The sequence below is a fragment of the Miscanthus floridulus genome, chromosome 6 (assembly GCF_019320115.1).
Source record: "Miscanthus floridulus cultivar M001 chromosome 6, ASM1932011v1, whole genome shotgun sequence".
Taxonomy (NCBI): domain Eukaryota; kingdom Viridiplantae; phylum Streptophyta; class Magnoliopsida; order Poales; family Poaceae; genus Miscanthus; species Miscanthus floridulus.
Genome location: NC_089585.1, coordinates 9,162,513 through 9,187,464, shown reverse-complemented (window position 1 = coordinate 9,187,464; position 24,952 = coordinate 9,162,513). Strand labels below are relative to the sequence as shown.

The following is a 24,952-nucleotide window of genomic DNA, read 5'->3' as shown; positions in this document are numbered from 1 at the left end:
ACAATAGCTATCAAGAAAGTATTCGTATGGCACCTTTTGAAGCTCTGTATGGAAAGAAGTGTAGACCCCGCTTAATTAGGTCGAAGTGGGTGACCGTGGATATTTTGGACCTGATTTTATCAAGGAAGCTCAAGAACAAGTTAGTATTATTCAGAGCCATTTGAAGGTAGCTCATAGTCGATAGAAAATTCATGTTGACAAGCGAAGAAGGCCCTTGCAATTTGAAGTTGGTGATCATGTGTATCTCAAGGTGTCTCCCATGAGAGGTGTGCATCGATTTGGTGTCCGAGGAAAGCTAGCCCCTCGTTATGTGTGTCCTTATAAGATTTTGGGGCGATGTGGTCCTATTGCTTATCGTCTCTAGCTTCTAGATATTTTATCAGCAGTGCATAATATCTTTCATGTTTCCTAGTTAATGAAATGTCTGAGGGTTCCTGAGGAAGTAATGGAAATTGATGGACTTTCCCTCCAGCCCGACTTGTCTTATATTGAGCATCTCATCAAGATCTTAGATGAAAAAGAAAGAGTGAGTAGAAACAAGGTGGTGAAGTTCTATAAAGTTCACTCGAAGGACGAAACAACTTGGGAGCAAGATAGTTATATCTCAAAGCATTACCCTCATCTTCTTGCTAGTTCGTTGAGGTAATTGTTTAAATCAGAATTTATTTCTTATCTCTTTTCCCACACTAGGCACATGAAAATCTCGGGATGAGATTTTGTTTAAGGGGGAGAGCTGTAACACCCTCGGTGTTACTTAGTGAATCATTTACTAAACAAGTCATGAGCATCATACTTAAGTGATATTGCATGTGGTGTGATGAACAGGTAATGCATTGTAACTTAAACGAACCGTAAAAACGTAAAACGAAAAGTTGGTTCACGATTTATAAAATTAGCAAGTAAGGGTGTTAACTAATTTTTATTGAGCAAAAATGCTATAAAACATGTATGTGACACTCAAATAAAGTTTGAATTGTGAACATTATAGAAGGCAATGAAATACTTGGTGTTGATAAATAATATTGTTAAGTACTATTTTCGATAGCTTAGAAATGCAACTAGAAATATAAATTCATTCAACACTTAGAAAAATTTCATGAACTTTTGGTAGGCTCGACATTGCTATGTTTGGTAATTTTTGTAAGGAAATTGAGTTAAGGAATAGTGAATTATTATGGCTTGTTTTAGTAGCCTAATGGACCCCCCCTAAGGTGTAGTGAAGTTGGTTTTAGGATTGGAGCAACTGGTTAGAGGTTTTGAACGCTTTAAAAACCCTGCACAGCTTGTTCTCGGCCGATTTCCTAGTCTGTGCGTGGTCACTAGGCCCGCTGCCCCGATGTCGTGGCGTCGACATGAGGATGCATGCGTGTGGCCATGCGCTAGCCAGCCGCTACTGCCGTAGGCTGCCCGCTCGGGTGCGCTAGCTAGCTGTTAACGCGAGCCCCCTACGCCTGGCTGCCCGCCATGCTATGACACTGCCGCCACTATCCCATCACCGCGCTACATGCTTGCTCGCTATGCCATGCCTCACTGCCACTGCACCACCATGTGCTCCTGCACCTCGTCGTTGCTGCCTTGTTGCCACGCACGTGGGATGCCGCCCTATGGCGCCATCGACCCACATTTAATGGCGCTATGGTGTGCGGGCCAGAGCTAGCCGTGGCCGCTTACGCTCGTCACTTGCGCCTAGCATGTGTACCCTAGTTGTGTGCCCATGTCCCGCCAAAGAGCGCCAGCTGCATCACTGCTCGCTGCTATTTCCACCGCTGCGCCCTCCCCTGCTTCCCATCGTGGTCACGTCGTGACCCCGGTGAGCCCAAGCACGGGAGCTTGCCTTAAATCTCGCATGCTCGTGTCTCCACCTTGGTGTTCATGTGCCAACCATTCCCACCCCACCTTGAATTGCATCACGACTTGCTCCAATTTGCAGTTTTCCCTCCTCCGTGCCATTAAGGCCAGGTTCTACCATGGCCGAGGGCAATCACTCACCGCACCATCCCACTCCCAGCCAACTGTGCCATGAGCTTTGACTCCACCTCCACTACACCCTGCGCACCTCACTTGCACCTCTACCACCTTATCGATGCTGCTGACGCGGTTGCACCATCATGGAGCACCGCCGCCTCCCGCTGACCGCATGTGGCCAGTCCTACTCGGGGTATCTCCGACCGAACCATCACCGCAGCCGTGACTAGGGTAAGCTAGTGATGCTCTCATGCTAGCTAGTAGCTGCGTGATGGTCTAGGGTGGCTGGTACGGTCACGCCACCATCACATGTGGCTGCTCACCATGGCCGTCACTCCCACAAGCTCCGCCGCTACCGTAGCTTCGTCTAGTGTAGGTGCTAGGGCTGTAGGTGCAGGCTGGCTCGTTAGCAGGGCCAGGGTGGGTCCTGGATGGCTGGCATGGCCGTCTAGTGCCGCGCCCATCGTGCCAACACGTGCAGGGGTGGCCAGGGGTCTAGCCGTGGTAAAGGCGATAGATTGCAGGGTCCTATTCGCATAGTCTCTCTCGGGAAATAGTGCCATGGACTGTGGGTTGATTCGGTCTTTGCATGGGGGCATTTTTGCAAAGTTGGCAGTGTGCCGTGGGTCTACCCATTGTGGGCCGCCTCGTGGTGGGCCGTGTCTGCACGGGCCACGCGGTGGTGGGCTGAGGAGTGGAATTTGTTTTCCTTTTACTGAAAAATAGGAATAGGCTTTATATTTTATATTCTGAGCTGAACTTTGAAAATTAATATCAATTCACCTAGGTGTCCAAAAATTGTGAAATAAATTTTGTTGAGTTCCTAAAAATGTTGTCTATCTACTGGTATGATTAGAGTATGCATGTTTGAGTTGAGGCTAAGGCTTATTAATTCATTTAAGAATGTTTAGAATTATTTAGATTAATATTGTAGGAATGTTTGTGGCAAATTGGTAAAAGCTTTGACCATAAAATTTTTATAGTAGGTTCATTATATTATTATTTGCTCACTGTAATTTTTGTAGCTCTAGAATAGGTTGATAAATATGGTAGCTAAGTACTCCTTGTTTTAATATATATATTAAATCGGTAATAAAAATAAGGATGCCTTTAGTTGCTAAGATAATGCTTGAAAGGTTTCATACCTGTTTAGTGGGAATAATAGGTAACTTAGCATCTTAGTCATTAGAGTTAGCTTAGTAGCTTGGTAGATGTATTCTTATTTTATGAGTTGTTGTTGCCGTATTACTAAGTGTTGCATCATCATTTCATGCATGTAGAGAACGAGTTGGTAGAGTTCATGACCGCGGGCGAGCAGGAGTACGAGGAGGTGATCGAGGAGTATGAGGAGGAGATCTTCATACCAGAAGGAGCCTCGGAGCAACCAACGACTGACATAGCTGACCACCCTGCCCAAGGCAAGCCCCGGTGCATAACCCTTATTTTGAATAATCATTGGATATATATATGTGATGTGCATTTACATTACAGGCTTATTATTAAAACTACATGTATAGATATACCTACCTATGAGTCCTACTAGCTTAGGTCGAGTAGTTGCTATGCTTATGTTTTTTGGTAGCATGAGTAACCTGCCGTTACTCACAGTAGGTGATTATTATTACTGCTCTCATAATAAAATGGTGAAAGGAAAATGGAGACCGGGCAGGGATATGGTATGAGTATTGGTGGGTGTAATAGGTTGTGTCCCGCGTCCAACGGGCATAGCTTGGTTACACTATTTTCTCTGTCCGTGTCGGTTAAGGACCGTCCATTGTTGTGGATGGTAGTTAGGTCATAGACTTATTATCCTGAGCACATACTTGCTTATGGGAGCAGGAAGGCTTGTCACTTTCTTGTCATGGGTTCCGCCTCTTTTTGGACTGACTGATTGGAGGCGGGGATGGTGGAGGTCTAAGCACCGCACTGAGTGGGGGCTTAGAGTCCAAGTTTGGACGAGGACTGGACCTCGTGATAGGAGAGTGGTAGGTTGGTCTTGCTTATGCCTGGGGTACAAGCGGGGCATGTGTTTTGGGGTACTCAGCTGAGATACATTGGTTCGTGAATCGCCGCGTGATGCGGTATGGCATGACTATAATCTAGCACCGTTGTAAGAACTGGAAGATGAAGGATGATGAAACGATCTGATTGCTCAACCCATGCTTGAAACTAGAACAGTTGCTTACCTAGAATGGCTAGCTAATGAACCAATCATGACTACTAATAAAATGAATACATAAGGATTCACGATTAGTAATGCTTTCCGCTAAAAGAAAACCTGGAAGCCATAAAGCCGATCATATCCTTTGGAGTCGGGAAACTATTCTCAATAGTCGGATAAGTCTTGTGAGTACATTATGTACTCAGGGTTTATTTACCCCTGTTGCAGGTGTAGCTTAAGGATAGCTTTTGAGTGGAGGATTTTTCAGGTGGGCACAGCTGGATCCTTGTATCTTATCGCTAGATGTTTATTTTAATTCCGCTGTTTAATTTCCACACTCTGAACTATGGTATTATAATAATTTATTTCCAAGAACTCTTGTTGTATGAAATTTACTAAGTATTGTAAGCTCGTTCTCATTATTGAATCCTGGATGAAAAATGTGGATTATTCGGGTTCTCCCTTGGGGTGTGCCCGACGGAACTGCCAATGTAACTCCCTTCCGGGACGCTTAGTGTTTAGCAGAAGACGAGCGCCTCCGTGAGTGTGTTACTTCGGGCGGTTCTGCCACATACTCCCTCCATCCCAAATTATAAGTCATTTCAAGAATCTTGGAGAGTCAAACCATCTCAAGTTTGACCAAATTATAACACCCTAAATTTTGCACCTTTAAAAATATAGTTAAAATGATTTATTTATGTATTTTTTGGTTGCTCATGAAACGTAGGAAAATAATATTTTCACTAAATTAAAAATTCCTCATATGGTGTAGCAACATGGTTGAGCATTCATGATGGTGCATTTTCTTCTTTGTATTGTGTGGATTTGATTCAAATTCAAACCAGTTCAAAATGCCTTTGAAAAGGGAAAAGAAATTTAAAAAAAAGAAAACTCCCCTCTCTCTTTGGCCTGAGTATGGCAGCAGGCCCACTCCCTCTCCTTTCTCTCAGCCTTGCGCCTGGGTTAGCCCACTCCTCCCTGCTTTCTTGCAACGTAGGCCCAGCAGCCCAGCCGCTCTCTCCTTCTCTTTGGGCCCGACTAGCAAAGCCCACTCGCACTCCCTCCCTCGGCTCCTTAGTCCAGCAAGCCTCGGCCCTCTCTCTCGGCCTGACTCCCCTTCCCCTTTCGCGCAACCGGCCTAGCTCGGCTGGAGCCGGCATGGAGCGTTCTACTCCCTCTCTCTGTCGGTGGGCCTTGCCCCTTCACCCGCTGATGCCGTGGCCCCGCATGCCAGCCACACCTTCCTCCACTCGTCCCCAAGCAGGACTCTACCGTCGTTGCTCGATCCCGATTTGCATGGGATTCGGTGTGACCTCCACACCAAGCCCCCTATAAATCCCTAAGACCCCTGCCGTGGCCCAGACCCCATCAACGTGTTGCCTTAATCCTAGCTGCAGCAGCCACCACCCCCGCTAGCCCTAGCGTGCGCCACCGCTTCACCGAGGTCCCGCCACCATCGCTCTCCTCCCCTACAGCGTCTGCGCTGACGAGAACCACCGCCCGAGCTTCACGTGAAGGTGAGGATCACGCCGCTACCTTCACTGCTCCTTCTCCCCCTCTCAATTCAGTGCTAGCGCCAGTCGAAGCCCGCCACTGTGCCGACCCGCTCCGTCGTGCTTGCTCTCATCTCCGGTCACCAGTGGACGACGCGAGCACCCCGTTGAGTTTGTGAGGCTAAGACCTACCTACCCGTGCCCTCGCCTTGGCCACCCGAGCCCCACAACACCTTCCACCATTTGTCGGTGAGCATGCCACCGACATCCATGGCGCTTCGCTGTGTGCGCCGTCTTTGTTGCCCTGCGGCAGTCGCAAGGAGCCACACCGGCGAACTCGTCGCGTCTCTATCTCCCTTCCGGTGCCTTCCCACACTGAGCCAAGCCCTCTGGCTTGCATCCCGCCAAGCTTCGGCGAGCTCCCACCGTCTCCCGTGGCAGCACCGCCGTGCTGACTACCGTCGCGGTCGGTTAAACCTCGCCGAGCCGACCTAAGCCATCCGATCCGCAACCGAGGGCCCAGATCCGATCCAGTAGTGCTGGTCAACGCAGTTAGCGGTGCTGACATGGCCACCACGTGTGTGCCACATAGGTAGCGATCGAGTCAACTCGGTCAGTCACCGGTCAGCTCTGCTAGTTTTGCAAAAGAGCCTCCGGAGTTCTTTAAAATCAACCCACAGTCCAGATCCTGTTGAAAGTAATGCGAAATAGGCCCCTGGTTCTTTCGCTTTAGCCCCTAAGCTTTTAAGGAATAGTACCCACGGTCCAAAACCTTTTATAATTCAATTTTATTTGTTTTTAAAATGCAAAAATAGTTTCAACAAATCACAGTTTTGCCACTAAACTTGTTTTGGCCATAGAAACTCTGTTTTAGCTCCGACTGGACTCGTTCGAGTTGCGTTAGATTCATAATGACGTAATCTACGCATTAGTAATAATGTTTACTATGTTGCTAGCTATGTAATTTCATGGTTTGAATGCTAACTTAAATAATGATTATGTAACCCTATTTATAAATAAAATATGATTAATTCTACTTTAATTTTCTAATTCAAATATAAATTTAACTTAATTCAATTTAGATGTTTCTTTGAAATATCTTACACATGTTTTTATGTAAGCATTAAAATAAATAAGGCATATAGTTTTCTTTTCAGAGTAAATCCTTCGGTAGTTGTTTCTTTTTCACCGTAGCTCCGATTAGCGTGCTTTTCGTGCCTATGTTCGTAGCGACGTGTAGAACATATTTAAAACCTTTTTACTTGTTGTTTCGTATAATTGGTGTACTGTTCTAATAACTATTTTTTATGTTATGCATGTCTCTGTTTGGATGCTTGTGTGGTGTTCTATGATCATGTCCGGTCGAGGAGTGTTGCGTTGGTGATCAAGAAGCAATCCTTTGGGGGTTGAGAACCAGAAGAAGGATCTGATTTTAAGGCAAGTATAGCATGGGATCATCCTTGTTACCTATTCACTTTTTAATCACTATTAACTCATGTTGCATGTGTCGAATCCTGTTACCCTAAGGATTGATCTAGCTAATTGTACCTTCTACCTTGTCACCTATGGGTTTACTTGCATTGGTTAGCGTATTGCTAGTGCTCAAATATAATAACCATGTCTAGTAACTTGACTAATGGCGTATGCAATGATGTAAAAGATGCTTTTTAGCAACATGGACTCAGGGGCTAGAGTATTGGGTTGTTCTCATGGTGCTCTAGATTCCCCTCCCTAAGGACTTATCTGTTGGCAAAAGCTGGGACTTACAGTACAACCGTGAGGGCTATATGGCTCTAGCTTTAGTCAAGTATGAGGACCTTTTCTAGCTTGTTAGAGGTTACCCGAAAGGGCGCAAATGGGGTGTGTTCTGGGTTGGGTATAGTGCGGCCTCTGTCCTTATGTGTATAGTCTATGAGAAAATGTGTCATTCTGAAGGGGGCTCTACACCTGCAGGCCACAGAAACCTAGCGGCTCTAACTTATTAGACGAACCTTTCAAAGACTTCATAGTGAACCCTGCCGACCGTCCTTGGAAGTGGGTCAAGAGGCTAGCTACCTCGGGCGAAAGGGCAAATCACGACTCATGAGTAAAGATGTACAACCTCTGCAGAGTGTTAAAAATTGTTATAACAGTCGTGCTCATGGTCACGAGCGGCCTGGAAAACTCACGGAATAGGTAATGAACAAATATGGTGAACGAAACATGTGTTGAACAGAATTGATGACAGTTATTATGCTTACTCATTGTCATATTGCCATTACTCGTAATCACGTGGTTATTTGGGGTTTAAGCTAAACTTGCTATGCTCTAACGCTAAAACTAGTCACTAAAAATGCTAACCGCAGTAAACCAGTGTCAACCTTTTTTTGAGCTTCATAACCCCATGTTATTTTTGTTGACTATGAGATGTACTTACGCTTGTTATTTTTACTACTTGGATAAAAATTTCGAATGGGTACCAGATTGCTAGATTGTGGAGCAGTTAGGCTTAGTTGTCCCTATAGAGTTGGAGTCTTCACCTAAAGATCAGAGTTGTCTTTTCACTGTTTGCTATCTAAGGTTATTCTTTGTATTAATACGTTATGTAATAAAGCATTGTCTTTTGGTATTACCCTTATTTGTAGCTGTATGTGATATTTGATTTCCTGGGCTCACATATGGTGTGTATCTAGTTTTGTCTTTAAAACCGGGAGCTATACAAATACATGTGGTAAGATAATAACATTTATGATGTTAAATAAATATCATTAGATTCTTCATTAATTATATTTTCATAGTATACCTATTTGATGTCATAAATCTTTTTAATCCTCTCTATAATTTTGGTCAAACTTGAGATTGTTTGACTCTCTAAGATTCTTAGAATGACTTATAATTTGGAATAGAGGGAGTAGCTTCTAGTACTGATCTATTTGTTGATCTGATTCACCATAATATGATTCTGTTGACGATTATTTACCATGTCTACTGATGATAAAAAATATACACTACTAATGGAAGAGAACACGATAATTTTGTTGATGATTATTTACCTTGTTTACTCATGATAAAAAAAATATAATTTTGTTTATTTTATGGGATGATTTGTTTTTCTATAATTTCTTGAGAGCTAAGCATGCTTAACACTATGATTAAGTACCTGCACCGTTGTCAAATATTTGTGGTAGTTATCCTAATGAACGGAATTGGGGCATTTTAACCAACATGTGGCTGCAATCCAAACGGTTACCACAACTTTTTGCCTAACAAGTATAGCAATAAACCAAACAATAGCCACAATGTTTCTGCGACATCTTAGTTGCCAATCAAACACTCCTAATTTGCCACAGATTGGGGCTAGCCACAAGTGTAGCTTGTACCTAACCTTAGGCGTGGTAACCTGTGGCCCATATACAACTTGTACTATCCATATATATGTAGGAGTAGGCCAGAAAAGTGAGCGTAGGCGCGGGCGCGTGGCGCGTATGTGATGGGAGGCTTTGGCGGCCGGGCATGGGAAATGACACTGGCGCGTATGTGATGGGAGGCTTTGGCTGCGGGGCATGGGAAATGACACCACGAGTCACCACCACTCACCAGCGCGCTTTTGCTTCTGTTAATGTGAAATGATTGGATTTTTTTCTTTTTTTCCTTTTTTTGGCGACCTTGCTTTTGCTTCAGTATTTCATTAAGATTAAGTATAATAACAAGTTGTAAGCAGGCTGAATGCTAACGTGGATAAGAGAGAAAAGGAGAGAGATGAGAAGCAGGCTGTAGCTTATAGTCGGCGTAGACACAAAAATAAAAAAACTTTGTGAGAGAGACAAGTGAGCCACGTATTACTCCCTCCATTATCTTTTGTAAGGCGTGGAGAAGAGTTTTTCGGATGGAATTTTAGAGAACGAGGTGGAGGATTAATGGAGCATTGAGCATCGTGTTATATTCACGCAAGCATGCATGTCCAAAAACTCCGGTTCAACCAACTAGCGCGTGGTCTGCCCGCCAAAACGCCCAAAAATCCTGATCTGCGTTCAAAAGATGCTTCGTATTTAAATTGGCGAAGCTAGCCCTTCCATTTACACGTACCCCGCGACTTAGGGTGCGTTTAGATGCAAAAAATTTTGGGTTTTGGTTACTGTAGCATTTTTCGTTTGTATTCGGCAATTAGTGTCTAATTATGGACTAATTAGATTTGAAAGTTTCGTCTCGCGATTTCTCACCCAACTGTACAATTAGTTTTTTTTTCGTCTATATTTAGTACTCTATATATGTACCGCAAGATTCGATATGATAGGTACTGCGCAAAAATTTTTGAGAACTAAACGGGCCCTTATATATCGTCAAAACCGTGAAATCACCGTACGCCCTATAAATGATAACCTATCCATTATGGAGTCTTGAAGAGCAGTTGAGGCTTATTAAAATTAATTGCAGTACATTGCCGAATATAAACTTTTGCTATTCTTGGTTCCCACTCACCCAACGACATGAATACTAGTTCAGTTCAAATACATGAATTAATTGCATGGCTTATTAGAATTAATTGCAGTACATTGCCGAATATAAACTTTCGTTATTCTTGGTTCCCACTCACCCAACGACATGATTAGTTCAGTTCAAATACATGTATAGATCAAACAGAAAAGGAAATAGATAATATGATGATTTGCAAACACACACAAAGTTCCAGATGTGGCACATCCCTTCACTTATTTTAGTCATCTTCTACCTCCGTTCTAGGTAGAGGTGATGTTCACTTCAACATGATCACCATCTAGGTACCAGGTGATGTTCACTAAACTGTCCTTTCTAGGTACCAGGAGATGTTTACTTCAACTTGATCACCATCAACTTCTCTTTCTTGAGTCGTAACTCTACGGGTGAATTCTAGACAGAATTTCAAATTCTTACCCTCTTCTTGGCTGTCGCAGGTTGTGATTACTCTTAGGTCCACCTCTATGTGGAGTTTGAAATGTCGACGATAGGGCAATGCAATCATATATGGAGTCAGTGGAAGAATGCATGTGGAGCCACAGGGAAAGGACAAGCTCCTCCCTCGGTAACTACTGAAGAGATGGACGCTTTCGCTACCATAGTCAATGGCGCTTGCCTTGATGCTACCATACACGGCGCGGCTTCTCGAACCGAGGTCTTTGAGGTTCAACCTGACCTCAACATGGGTCTCAATTGCGTTGGGAATCACCAAGTATGTGATCTCCAACTTGCGGCCAAGGCCTCCATCAATGGTTTTTGTGTGTTCCTCAACTTCATCATCCTCCATAATAACACTCCAACCTTCATCGATGACACCGGTGCCATCGGCTGGGAAAACCTTAAAGCCCAAGGTGCCGTAAGCCTCTAGAATCCTAACTGGTCCAATGGGTACCAAATCCACCATTCCTTCCTACACATGAAAGCATGAATGTGAAGGGTTTTAATTTATAACAATATATAAAGTATGTAAGAGGCATAAAGCATATATATAGTAGATATAACATATGGTAGCTAGTATATACCTCTTGTAGTTCCCCCTCCCGCGCCCTGTAGATGTACAGGTAGTTGCGCCAGTCAAAGCCGTTGATACCTCTGATACGGTAGTTTGCACGAATGGACAATAATTGCACCGCTCGTGGACCAAGTGTAACTGTATCCTCATCCGATCCACTGCTGCTAACATCCTCAGGGCCATCCCCATGATCGGATCCATCCCCGTGATCGGATCCAGTGCTGCTGCCATCCTCAGGGCCATCCCCGCGATCCTCCGGGAGAGCTGTAGCATCATCCTCGCCTCCGTCCCACACTTTACCCATCAGCTGATTCCTCGAGCGAGAGGGGAAAAAAAGAGAGATTAGCAAATAGGATGTCACTACAGAATGTCATCAATCACCACAAAGTATTTTGGGACATATCTATAGTACAAACAATAATACAGCAAAGATTTAGCAAAGATCAGATTAGTTGAACTATTAAAGTAAAAAGGAACCCACTGACAATATTATCACCAAAAAGTTCACTAACAAGATCTATGACATTTATTGGAGCATAAAAAAATTAGCTACCCTGACCATAACTGAAGTGAACACCACCCAGAAAATGCCATGCATCAAAAGTCCAGGCTAAAAATGCAAAAGGAAGCAATGCATTTACACATCAACTAGAAAACCAGCGTGGCTTTGCCGCGCCATCTGTTGAGTGAGCCTGCAAGTTTTTAGAGGTTTTGTTGCTCCTCTTTGCTCTACCCATGTATAATCCTACATATGAAAGGAAGGAAATGGTTGATTATATTAGATACAACAAAGAAAATCCCTTTCGAAAATAATAAATTCAAATTGCAGATTAGTGAAAAAGCTTAACAAAACTGATGGCAGGTACATGAGAGAAAAAACTGAGAGATGATAATAGGTATCCTCGAGAAACCCATCAGTTATAGACATTCTTAAAGATCAAGGAATAGAAAGCCGGTTAATCAATAAATCACTGTTTTTCTTTTTGAGATAATGAAGTGATCGTCGGCCATAGCTCCCTTATGTTTTGAAACTGTATAGTTCTAACTGCATTTATTTTGGTAGTTTATATTACAATTTCACTTAGTAGTTGGAGAATTATATGTACACAGTTAATATGCTGAAACTGTATTGGCCAAAATTCATTTTGACCTATAAGTTACTGTGTTATATCAACATTGGCTATTGCAATAGGCAAGATATTAAGTTTGTAGTATAAATACAAGTATTGTAAATCCGAGTAGCATAGAATATTTAAGCTGAATTGCTTCAGTTAAGCTGTTGGGCAAATATTTGTAAGAAAATGAACCAAGATTAGTAATTAACTAATTATAGAGATTCACGTGCCCATGTAAACTGAAAAGAAAAAATGAATACAAGGTGTTATGAAAATAACTAACGGGTAATTACAAAGCAGATAGCAAAGGTTAGTTCCACAAAGGATCAATCTAGTACTACGGTTCATATATATCTTCGTGATAAGACAGTGCTACTTTTTTTATTGGTTTTAAATCCTTGTATTTGAGAGAAAACAGTAATATATGGTTTATCTCACCTCAAGGGAGTTAGCAGTATCTGCTGAGAACCTGAGATTTGCACCTGAAATGACAATCAAGAGTAGAGAGTTGAGAGCTAAGTATTGTGCTGAGGTGTTGAATTTCAAGCAGAAAAACATTTGAGAAATAAATGTAAGCAGTAGTACTTGAGGAGATTCCAAAACAAGATGATTTATCAATCATCATATATATATAAGAAATTAATTTTGTATAAATTATGTGATGAAAATATGCCTCTTGTTTTCTTCCCTTTTTAATTATGAATAGAGGCCCTGTTTGTCTTTTCTTTTTCTTGCAGCTTCAGATAAAAAGATTAGTGAGGATCGTGGGTTCATATATCATTATCTCCATAAACTATTGTAATAATTTGATTTACACCGAAAGGCATCAGTAGAGACGCAAAGCAAACTATCAGGAGCCAAGGCAGAAGTTAATCCTATTTCTTAGGTTTAATGTAATATACTTTGTAAACCAGTTCACTTGTTGTATCAGTTTTAATATGGAATCAGGACATTATAGTCGTACAAAAATAAGATATGCTAGTGTATAATAAAATTTCAGATTTCAGAAAGCAAAGATCATGCTACCATAAATTTTAAGAATAGAAATATAAGGTGCAAGATAACATTTTTAGAAATTAGATTAGCGTTTGCACCGTACTATATTTCAGGTTTTGAAAAGCAAAGATTCTGCTACTGTAAATTTTGAGGAATAGAAATTTAAAATGTAATATAACATATCTAGAAATTAGATCAGGCTTTGCACCATATTATATTGCTATAACATAGTCAATCTGAAGAAAATAAGTCACAGAACAGCTGCATGTTAGCACTTGCATGTAGAGGAGTTCATATTACATATTTTTAGATTTCATAAATAGAAATGAAATGTGTGGACTGGAAATTAAGTTTTCAAAGGGTCTGAATATTGGATCAGGAAAGTACATATATGTAGTTGCTATTAAAGTAGTAGAGAACCTATTTCAAATTCAGTGTGCACTTTTGAGGATTTGCCCGATTCTCATTCATATTAGAGCTTGAAGCATGTAGAGTTGAAAGTGGTTTCTTAATGTAAGAACATCAAATTAATCATAAGAGATGGAGTAGAGGAGTTTAGATTATAGATTGCCATATTTTAGACAATATGGCTCTAAAGCATTGAATCAAACAGATTGTGTGCATGAATGTACGGTGCATGAATGTATGGCTGCAAGCATGCAACAGCGGTGGTCACTGTGATGCAGTCCCATGATTGATTTGCTTGTACGATTCAGGCCTTGGCTTTTATGCGGCAGAACATAAGATTCAGATCTGAGCATCAGCTACGGGCTCGTGCAGGACGGGTCATCGCGGTGTCCACGCATTGACGCACATCAACGCCAAGAGGAGAGCATGTACTAACCGATTGCGGACGCGCGAGGAGAGTTCGCCGAGCTATGCAACCGTCTGGTCCAGAGTTGTGCTTCAGGTGGCGGCAGCGTAGAGGGGGCCCTCACGGTGCTCAAAGACGCAGTGTATGCTGAGATTGAAGCGCAAGAGAGGGGAAGTGGAGGCCAGATCGGAGCGCCGGTGTCAGTCGCGCCGCCTGGGGATGTGGTCGCTCGTGAGGCCTTCCCTGCGCCGGCCGGCGGATCCCCGCCCGCGGAGGCGCGTTCGGTGGGCGTGCGGTCACCACCCCCGCCCATGTGGCCAACGCTGCGGGCAGTGGGGGCCGCGACGTGGGAGGCAAGCGGCACGGGTGCGACGTGCCTGCAGGTCGAAGGCGCGGCCCGGCGTTGGCGCGGGCTCAGCAGCGGCAGAGGGGGAGGGTCCGGGACGGAGGGAGACGACAGAGGGGAGAGAAGTGGTATAGGCAGACTTGGGGTTTGGATGGATCATGAAGCTCCTGGAATAGGGGATAGGCCGGCCCATTTAAAAGACATGGATTGATGGTTGATTTCGGTAAAGTTTGAGGGTTTTTTTAAAAAACAAAATGAGAGGAGGCCTGGACTGTGGGTTGATTCGATTAAAGTTCGAGGTTTTTTTTACAAAAAGACCGGAGCTCGCACGATCTAGCCGTCCGCGTGGCCGATCCGATGGTCGGGAAAAGCGGACGACGTGGCCACGCTGCCTGGCCCTCTTTTGGTAGCAGGATTCATATGGTAAGATATCAAATTCAGAGAATGATTTAGTAACTAATGTGCTCACCGACGAATGGCGGAAGGCGCTGCAGGGCTCGGGTGGCCAAGGTGAGGGCACGAGTAGGTAGGTCTCGGCCTCGCGAACTCGACGGGGGTGCTCGCGTCGTCCACTGGTGACCGAAGACAAGAGCAAGCGCGGCGGAGCGGGTCGGCACGGTGGCGGGCTTCGACTGGCGCTGGCGCTGAACAGAGAGCGAGAGAGGGAGCGGCAAAGGTAGCGGCGTGATCCTCACCTTCACGCGAAGCTCGGGCGGTGGTTCTCGTCGGCGCAGACGCTGCAGGGGAGGAGAGCGACGGCGGCAGGACCTCGGTGAAGCGGCGGCGCACGCTAGGGCTAGCGGGGTGGCGGCTGCTGCGGCTAGGATTAAGGCGATGCGTTGATGGGGTCCGGGGCCGCGGCAGGGGTCTTAGGGATTTATAGGGGAATAAGAAAGAGACCGAGCAAGCCTACCATAAGATATACCTAGTGTATGCATGACGAAAGATATAAGCGTGCAAATGCAAACCTAGGCATGAAGAGTAACTAGATGCTTAAGATATCAATTTGTAAGAAATACCAATTGAAAGATGTACCAATTAAAAAGTAATAACATCTAGTTACCTAACATGGGAAGGGAATTTTGGGTCTATAGTATTCACTAACCCACTTGGCAATGATTTTGTCCATCATGATGCACCCCATGAAATGCACCCACACTTTGCCAAGTCTCCAAATTGCCCGAAGTCCAATGGACTTCTCACTTCCCTTTCAGGATCCAAACCTTCTTGGTGCTCTTCATGTTTGAAATGATTTCCTTTGGCACCCAAAAGCGTTTGACCCCATTGTTGGCTTGCTTGTTCACCTTGATGGCCACCACCTTGTCATTTTTCTTCTTCTTCAAGAGATAAGGTGTGGAGGCCTTCTTGTCCACCTTGTTGATGTAGGTGTTGGAGAGCTTGCTTGTTTGCTTTTTCTCCTTCTTCTTTGCTCCTCCCCCATTCTTCACCTTGCACTCATAGGACTTGTGACCTTCCTTGTGGCACATGTAACAAATCACTGGTTTGTCCTTCATCAAGCTTCTTCACTCCCTTGATGGTGTTATCTTGATGAAGTTGGGTTTGCTTCGCCTTGCCTTTCACTTGAGTCAAGTCCTTGGTGAGGCGAGCTACTTCTTGCTTGAGTTGCTCATTCTCCTTTGCAACCTCTTGTGTGCATGTATCTACAACAACTTTCTCAACACAAACTTGGTTGCACAAAGGTGAGTCTAAACATAAATCATTACAAGAAGTAGAGGCATCCTTTTTAGACATGTTAAAGATAGAACTTTTCCTTTTAGATGCCTTGGTGGGGGTTGTGCTAATGGCTTCAAGATTAGCAACTTTATTAGTTAGCTTATCACAATGTTTGCACATGGTTTCCATTTTAGCAAGCAAACTATTATATGCTTCTTGTGAGCTAGCTAACCTTTCTTTTAATTTTTTATTTTTCTTTAAGAGTTGCTCATCATTGATTGTGCATGCATTTGTTGTTGCACTAGTCTCAAGTTTCTCAATTTTAGTAGATAGTTCAACATTGAGATTAGCAAAGTTCTCATATTGTTCAAGCAAGTTTTTGTACGCTTTTTGTGAACTATCTAGCTTTTCTTTTAAACTTTTGAGCTTCTTTTGTTGACTAGTGCAAGCTTTAGCATAATTAAGATTTTCTTACACAAGTTCATGATAAGAAGGCATATCATCATCACTATCACTCTCACTAGAGGAAGAGCTTTCGTTACCTCATGCCATAAGGCACACACTGAGAAGAGCTTGATGATGAGTGCTTGCGGCCTCGCCTCTTATGATGGGATTCTTCTTCACTTGAAGAATCATCCCATGATCTTATTGATGTGAGGGCTTGGTTCTTGCATGCCTTCTTCTTTGTCTTGGGTGTGGGCTTGTTTGGACAAACTTCCATAAAGTGCCCCAACTCGCCACATCCATAACATCCTCTCTTTCTTTGCTCTTTTCTTTGATTTGTGAAAACTGAAATCTTGAATTTGGATGGGCACACCCTTGACATTGAGCCTTTAGATCATCTTCTCCACCTTGTTGATCACTTTGATTAATTCTTCATCAAGATCAGAGGTGGAGGAGGGAGATTGATCATCACTTGAATCTTCATCATCATCATCATCGTCCTCATCTTCTTCTTCATCTTCACTTGAGGAACTTGAGCTTGAGTTTGTCTCAACTTGCTTGCCCTTCATCTTCTTTTTCTCACTACAAGCGAGAGCTTTGCCTTTGCTTGATGAAGAAGCTTCTTCTTGACCCATCTTACGTGACATTTCAAATGCCACTAACTTGCCAATGGCTATGCCCAGGGTCATGTTGCTCAAGTCCTCCATGTTGTGAAGGATGGTGATGATGCTTGTATATTTCTTTTGTGGTAGCACAGAGATGATCTTCCTCACGATGTCCGCATCATCTAGCTTTAATAATCCTATAGAATGGAGCTCATTGATAATTAGATTCAAACGAGAATACATATCACGAACAAGCTCATCATCATTCATAGTAAAGGAATCATAGTTTTGCTTTGCTAGACAATGTTTTTGCTCATAGACATTGCTTGTGCCGTCATGGAGCTCTTAGGAGTTTTGACCAAATTTCATGTGCTGTATTTAAAGTGAATACTTGGTTAAAAACATCCACACTAAGTGATTCAAACAAGCAATTTTTAGCTCTAGCATTGAAGTGTATTTCTTTTTCATCACTCTTTGTGGGATTTTCAGGATTCTTGATGGGTTTCATCCTGTCACGAGTGACTCTCCATACACCCAAATCAACTATCTCAAGGTGGCAATCCATTCTAGCTTTATAGTATGGGAAGTTAGTGTCGTCAAAGTGCGAAGGCCTAGCGGTATCCATCCCAACCACTCTAAATAGCGTCGGCTCAACGACGGTTAAGCCAAAGGTCCAAATTGAGCCAACCAGCTCTGATACCAATTGAAGGGACCATGACGCCTAAGAGGGGGGATGAATTAGGCAACTTAAAATTCTAACTCCAAAACTATGGCCTCTTTTTCTAACTCTAGCAAAACCTATGCAATAGATGAACTATCTAAATGTGCAACTACTGGTTTTGCTAGTGAGTTGCTAATCTCTACCACAAAACAAGTAATATAAACAATGTAAATGCGGAAGCTAAAGAGCAAGGTAGAGATATGCAAACTCCCGTCGACGACTTCGGTATTTTTACCGAGGTATCGAGAAGCGTGCAAGCTTCCCCCTAGTCCTCGTTGGAGCCCCTCGCAAGGAATACCTCAGCAAGGGCCAAGCTCCCAGGTCGAGTAACTCCAGTGGATAGCTTCAGGCCTTCCCCACTGCGTAAGTGGGTCTCCTACAGTGCCTTCCGGCAAGCCTCTCCTGGATGCTCCCCGCCGTCTTCACTATCAAGCTTTCGGCCAAAACACCGTGGGCCTTGTTCCCTCCAGTACACGGTGGCGGCCACACCACAAACGCGGTTGGTGTGATCTCACAAGACTTCAAGCCCCTCTGATGTACAACAATGGTGCTCGCAAGCACCGAGTGGTAAGAGGTATGCAAACCTCACTAAACACTAGGCGTAAACCTAGAGCAAGCGCATGAGCGGTGTTCTAATCAACCTAAGCACTTTCGCAAAGCACCTACGCTAATCACCTAATGAATCACTAAGCTCTATGCAAGTGGAGATCACTAAAATGGTGTATCAACACCCTTGGTATGTTTCCTTGGCTCCACGCTTGCCAAATGGCCGGTTGGGGTTTGTATTTATAAGCCCCACTGAGAAAGTAGCCGTTGGGGTCGAACTCCCGCAATTCTGCTACTGACCGGACGCTGAATCGTCTTGACCGGACGCGTCCGATCGTCCCGACCGTTGAACCGCAAACCACTAATCGGACGCTACCAGCGTCCGGTCACCTACCACCAGACGTGTCCGGTCACAGTTTTGTCGTTCTAGAACCTCTCTGTACTCAATCGGACGTTGCTTCCCTACGTCCGGTCGGTTTCGCCGCCCGTGTCCGGTTGTCTCAACTGTAGAGCCACCGGTCCAACGTTCGATCGTCCTGACTGCCGAGCCACCGGTCTAGTGTCCGGTCGTCCCGACTGCCGAGCCACCAGCATCTGGTCCAGCGTCCGGTCGCCTCTGCGAGCTCGTTTCTTCACGATCTTGCATATGGCTTGGTTCCAATCTTCATGCTTGGACTTTGCTTGATCTCTTGGGTCTTTTCTTGTGCTCCTAAGTTCTTGCTTAAGGTGTTGATCATCGGATCATCACATCGCCTTCGTCCAAGTCACGTCTTGCATCATATTGAACTACAAAACAAACACTTGCAAATTCGTTAGTCCAATTTGGTTGTGTTAGTCATCAAACACCAAAATCCAAAGTAAATGGGCCAAGGGTCCATTTTCCTTACAATAAGGACATGAATACCCTCCTAACTACTCAGATCCTTAGGCATATTCTACTTCTTCGAGGCACTTTTGGTCCACCTAGTCCACCTCGACTGGACCTCCTTCTATGGGTCCACTTGTCGGCCCCACCCCTTGGACTCTTCTGGCGAAATACAGGCCACGGATGATGATGTCCCTACAAAACAAACTTCCAACCAATGACAATTAGCCAGCTATCGAAGGGGCAAAAGCGTCAGGTGAACACTCAAGAGCCTTTCGGCAGGGGCGGAGGTGATGAAAGCCTTAGAGGCCTTTCGACAGGGCAAATTAGATGGAAGCCTAGAGGCCCTTCTGGTAGGATGAAAGCATCGAAGGCATTCAGAGTCCTTCTGGTAGGACGAATGAGTTGAAAGCACCTGAAGTCCTTCTAGTCAGACAAATCCTTCGAAAGCGTCAGAGGCCTTTCGGTAGGACGATTGCACCGAAAGCATCGGAGTCCTTCTGGCAGGACAAATGTGTCGAAAGCATCGGAATCCTTCTGGCTAGATGAATCCTTCGAAAGCGTCAGAGGCCTTTCGGCAGGATGAATGCACCGAAAGCATCGGAGTCCTTCCGGCAGGACGAATGCACCGAAAGCATCAGAGTCCTTCTGGCAAGGACGAATGCATCGAAAGCCAGAGCCAAAAGTATGGGGGAAACAAGCCCTAGGGTATCCCCCAATGGTAGCCCCTTGGTGTCCCCTTTCGCCATTTGTGCCGATAGGGGGCACCATGTTTCGCCTGTTGCTTCTGCCGTGGGCTCCTTCCCCCGAGGCACTGAAACGTCTAGCGATTTGATTTCTTTGTTTTATTTTTTTGTTTTTATTTTATTTATTTGTTTATTACTATTATTATTTGTATATATATATATAGGGTAAGGCTATTCTGCAGCTGGCCATAGAATAACTTATTCTATAGCCACCTTGATTTACGATAATATTTATACCAATTTACGATAACATGAATATGCATTTACGATACTCGTGTTACTACAACTCATGGTGATATTTACGATAATGTTATAGTAAATCACTTAGTAAGGAGTTACTGTAATCTCGTAAATTAGCATGGTAATTATCGTAACTCAAAGTGGAAGTGGCCACAGAATAAGTTATTCTATAGCCAGCTGTAGAACAGTAGTTCTATATATATATATATATATATATATATATATATATATAGGGACGTGGGCGAAACGGCTAATTGCACGCTCCCCTCGGGCTTCAGTGCCGCGCCCCTTGGGCCGCGTCGGTTGTAAAAATGGCAACGGGTAAAATCCGCGTGGATATAGGAATCGCAAACCCACACCCGCGACAAGATATCTATGCCCGCGCCCGCCACCCACCACGGGCAGCACTATGCTCCCGCGCCCGCTATCCGTGGGCATGTTTTGCCCATGGGCATACCCGCCAGAAGTATAAATAGATGACAGCTAACACAGAATGACAAAAGTATAAATAGATCACAACGTTCAATTATTCATCACACTGTTCATAATCTCAATTTATCACAATCACAGATGACAAATCACACAGCACAGTTCAATAGTTCACCACGGTCCACACATTCAACAATACAGTACAGGGACTACAGGCCTACCATACAAGATTACAAGTACACATTGTTCAACTGCAAAGTCTTCCAAGTGATGCAAATAAAAGACATGAACAAGTAATTAGTTGGAATCCGCTCTAGTGATGCAAGATTCATCTTTCAGATCTTCTTCATTGTCTTCAAGGCATGACCAAAAGCTATTGAACCTTCCATCACCCTCATCTACATTCAAGTTCAAACATTAGTAGCTGCAGTATAAAGTCCATGTATTAATGAAAAGAATTCATTGTAAATGCACATTTTTATACCTTTGAGATTGTGACGAAGCCAACTTTGGCTGCACATCAAAGCTTCCAACATTTTAGGAGTAAGACGACTGCGATGCTCACTTAAAACCCTCCCACTAGTACTGAAAGCCGATTTAGAAGCTACTGTGGTGATTGGAATAGCCAAAATGTCACGAGCAATTATCCTCAAAGTAGGATAACGAGCTCCCTCTAACTTCCACCAGCCAAGGATATCAAAATAATCATTCTCATCATGAGGAAGAGTTTCCTCTTCCAAGTAGCGATCAAGCTCATTCTTACTTCTAACAAAGCTTGTAGTCTTCTTATTTGTAGCAAGGGGTTTTAATATGGACAACACAACAGCTGCACTTACTGTAGAAGGGGCACCACCAGAGGATGTAGCCACAAAGTCTTTCACATGATAATGTTTCATTAAACTAGTAAGCAATTCCTAGGCTTCTGTAACATATTTTCCAGTAGCCTCTTCTCCAAAAAGGGCAATATAGCAAGCATGTAACTCAATTTTGGAAAGGTCTTCTAAAAGGTTAGGGACAATTTTCTAGGATGTGGGACTTTCAAAACAAGAGATGTCTCACAAACTAAATTTCCAAGCCTATATAATATAGTTCATTACCCAAATGTCACTGTGGAGACTGTCATGAATCAAACCCTTCTCAATATCTCTTTTTGCAGTTATAAATTAGGGTTTGCTAGTTGGGTCTAGGTCTGGTTGAAGGTTCTTGTGTTGCAGCTATAAATTAAAGGATGAATGGTTGATGTTTAAAGACTGAAAATTGGACCATTAAAGAACCAGGAAGCAAAACAAAACATAGTTTGTAACCTCTTGCGGTCTTGCTATTCCTGACTGGCATGCATACATATTCAACTAAATGCATATGCTACTTGAATATAAGTCCTGATGAAGTTATTAGGAGCTTGTTTTACAACAAGAACAACGAAGTCGCTTATCACCATTTCAGTTTATGAATCAGACCGTTTTAGTTCATTGAAGTGTAGATAGCAGATCTGCAATATGAAGACAAGCACCAAAAAGCACAAGATCTGCTTGGAGGCATCAAGAACAAGTGAACTTGCCTTTTGAAGTTGCTCGTCGGGGAAGATGGCGGCGGCCTGCGGGACGGAGACGGCAGCCTGTGCGGCAGGGATGGTGGCCTGGGTCGAAGCCTCGGAGCAGGGAGGATGGAGGCTGGCGTCGAAGCCTCGGAGCAGGGAGGACGGCGGACGATGAAGGAGCCTCGGTGCGGGGAGGCCGGTGTCCGGCGACCAGCGTCAGAGGGGGGAGGCCAACCGCTGTGGGGAACTGGGGGAGCCGCGAGTTGGTAACTAGGGGCTAGGGGGGCTGACCATCTAAGGGAGGCCAGACCGTCAGGAGTGGAGGAGCGACGGCGTTGGGGACTGGTTAGGCTAGGATCACCGGTCGCGTGGCCAGCGTGGGTGAGCTCGTGAGGGTGACGGCGGCTGATGGTCGCCTGGTCAGCTGGTGGGAGTGGGATGGGATTGGGAATTTGGGACGACGGATGAGTGAACTAAAACCCTAGAATCTGAAGATTATATAGCTCTTACGCAGTGGCCCCACATATTCAGTGCGGGTTTCGTGGGTTTGCGGATGTGGGCATGCTCTTTTTTACCCGTTTACCTTTGCCCATTGGGCACAACTCTATGCCTGCGCCTGTGCCCGTGGGCACAGGTTCGCGCCCGTATCCGTGCCCACCTGGTCGGGTGCTCACGTGTACGTGGATTTTTTTTTTGCCCGTTGACATCTTTATCTTTAGTCGGTTGGTCTTCCGATGTTGGGCTATTTATAGCCGCCCATCGACCACCGTTGGTGTGCTCTCGGGCTCTTGACCAGTCGTTTTTGCTTTCAAGCGCAAGGGTCTTCCGCAGTTTTCGCTCTCGTTTTGCACCTCTATAATTGGCTCAGAGCTTTTGGTGTTGTTTGCTTTCGCTCACGGTACTGCTTTTGGCATTGTTTGCTTTCGCTCAGGTACTTTCTTATTGCTTGCTTGCTTTTCACTGGTTTCGATTTTCTTTTGTTTCGCTTGTTTGGTGATTTCACCATCTGTTTAGATGGATGGCTCGGTAGAGATCGTGTCATCAGCGGAAGCGACTAGTGGAAGCGAAAGGGGTGCTACCAGGTAACTCTTCCAGCAGTACGACAAATACGTCTTTCTCTACTAGCTCGGGCGGATCTAGTGGCTCTTGCGATAGCTCTCTCTGGAGCTTGGGGAGGGATGCATGAAAGGACAGACGTCCGTACCGCCTCCAACGCCGATACATCCGAATTCGTCAGACGAAACGGGGAGCGTGTCTATAACCGAATCGATTGGAAATTCAACATCTTTGGCTCCAGTGGAGCATAGTTTCATCTTGGGCCAATCTAGAGTCAACCATAAGTAGATACAGGAGTTCATGAACAAGGGGTATCTAAATCCCAACAGCTTGGCCCGAAGTCTATTTCGTCCTCCTGGAAACGAAATCGTTCCACAGCCCTAGCCTTATGAGGCTGTCGTGTTTCGCGACTTTTTTGTCGCTGGCTTGAGGTTTCCGTTGGAACCATTCATCGCTGAAGTACTGGCCTTGTTTGAGGTGCAACTTCATCAACTAACTCCAAATGCCATATCTTGGGCCCATAGACATTGTGGTTGTGGAAACAGGAGGAGACTTGAGGGCACCCATTATCTTAGGCCGACCTTTCCTATGCACTGCTAAAGCCATTATCTACGCGGATAGTGCCAAGATCTGTTTCACGATCAATGATAGAAAGGAGAAGTTCTCATTCAAGAATCATATACACCACTCTCCTGTACATCCACAAACACCGTACCAGTCAACCAAGAAGAAGAACAACTAGGAGAAATAGAAGAAACAAAGCTAGGCAGACACAAGGAGAATTAGTCAACATGATCAACACGCTCTGATCTGAGTACGACCACCTCCTCGCTTCACCCTTCCTTGAAAAGAAGGATGATTCTAGCGTACCAATGATCGAGTGCACCATTGGGTAAAGAATCTTCCACAAGACCTTCTACGACATTGGATCAGGGGTCAACATCATGTCCAAGGTAACGTATGAATACTTATTTGGTGACGCTCCTTTAGTTCCCTACATACATGTAGCTGCAGATGACGGACCAATCAATCCTGATTCCCAGAGGGGATAGCAAGAGACGTCATGGTAAGAATACATGACCAATTTGCCCCTACCGACTTCATGGTTCTGGACATGGGTGAAGAAGATGATGATACACCCATCATCCTTAGAAGACCATTCCTCAACACCACCAATGCGATCATCTACGTCAGATCTAGACAAGTCCACTTTCAATTTCGTGGAGAAAAGTACGCTGCTATTTTAACAGTTATACTACTTATGAGCAACCAAAGAAGTCACGCTCTAGGAGGAGACGTAGATCCCACAAACTAGAAGGATCAATCTCCAATTAATGAGTGGGAGGAATACAAGGATACTAGAGCAGTTTGGAATGAAGCAACCTGGGAAGAAGAACCCGCTCCACCGGAATCAAACTCACAAACAAAGCAAGTATGGAAAGAGAAGGTAACCTCATCGTCTGAGTCACAAGAAGTGCAACCACTAGAGTCTCCATCATTGAGACCGGATGATGCACCCGAAGAGTGAAAGATCTCTCTCCAAGCCAAGTCCTGTCTGGAGGACTTAAAAATCCGAACCCTAGCCGTGAGGTAACATTATCCATATTTACTTTCCCGCATTGCATGAATTATTTTCTTTTAGCATATTTACTTTTCTGCATTGCATAAGTTATTATCACTTAGAATTAGCATTACATTTAGAAAAGAAAAATAA

The 24,952-nt window shown here is 44.3% G+C and overlaps 1 protein-coding gene across 1 annotated transcript; it reads right to left on the bottom strand.

Annotated features, from left to right (window-relative positions):
- Positions 1–10,132: 10,132 nt before the first annotated feature.
- Positions 10,133–15,242, bottom strand: LOC136457580 (uncharacterized). The gene is made up of 4 exons (XM_066457613.1): positions 15,071–15,242; positions 12,658–12,701; positions 11,115–11,411; positions 10,133–11,002 (listed from the first exon to the last, which is right to left on the bottom strand). Exons 3-4 carry the CDS (start codon positions 11,406–11,408, stop codon positions 10,394–10,396), a joined length of 903 nt encoding a protein of 300 aa, XP_066313710.1. The 5' UTR covers positions 11,409–11,411; positions 12,658–12,701; positions 15,071–15,242; the 3' UTR covers positions 10,133–10,393.
- Positions 15,243–24,952: the final 9,710 nt, after the last annotated feature.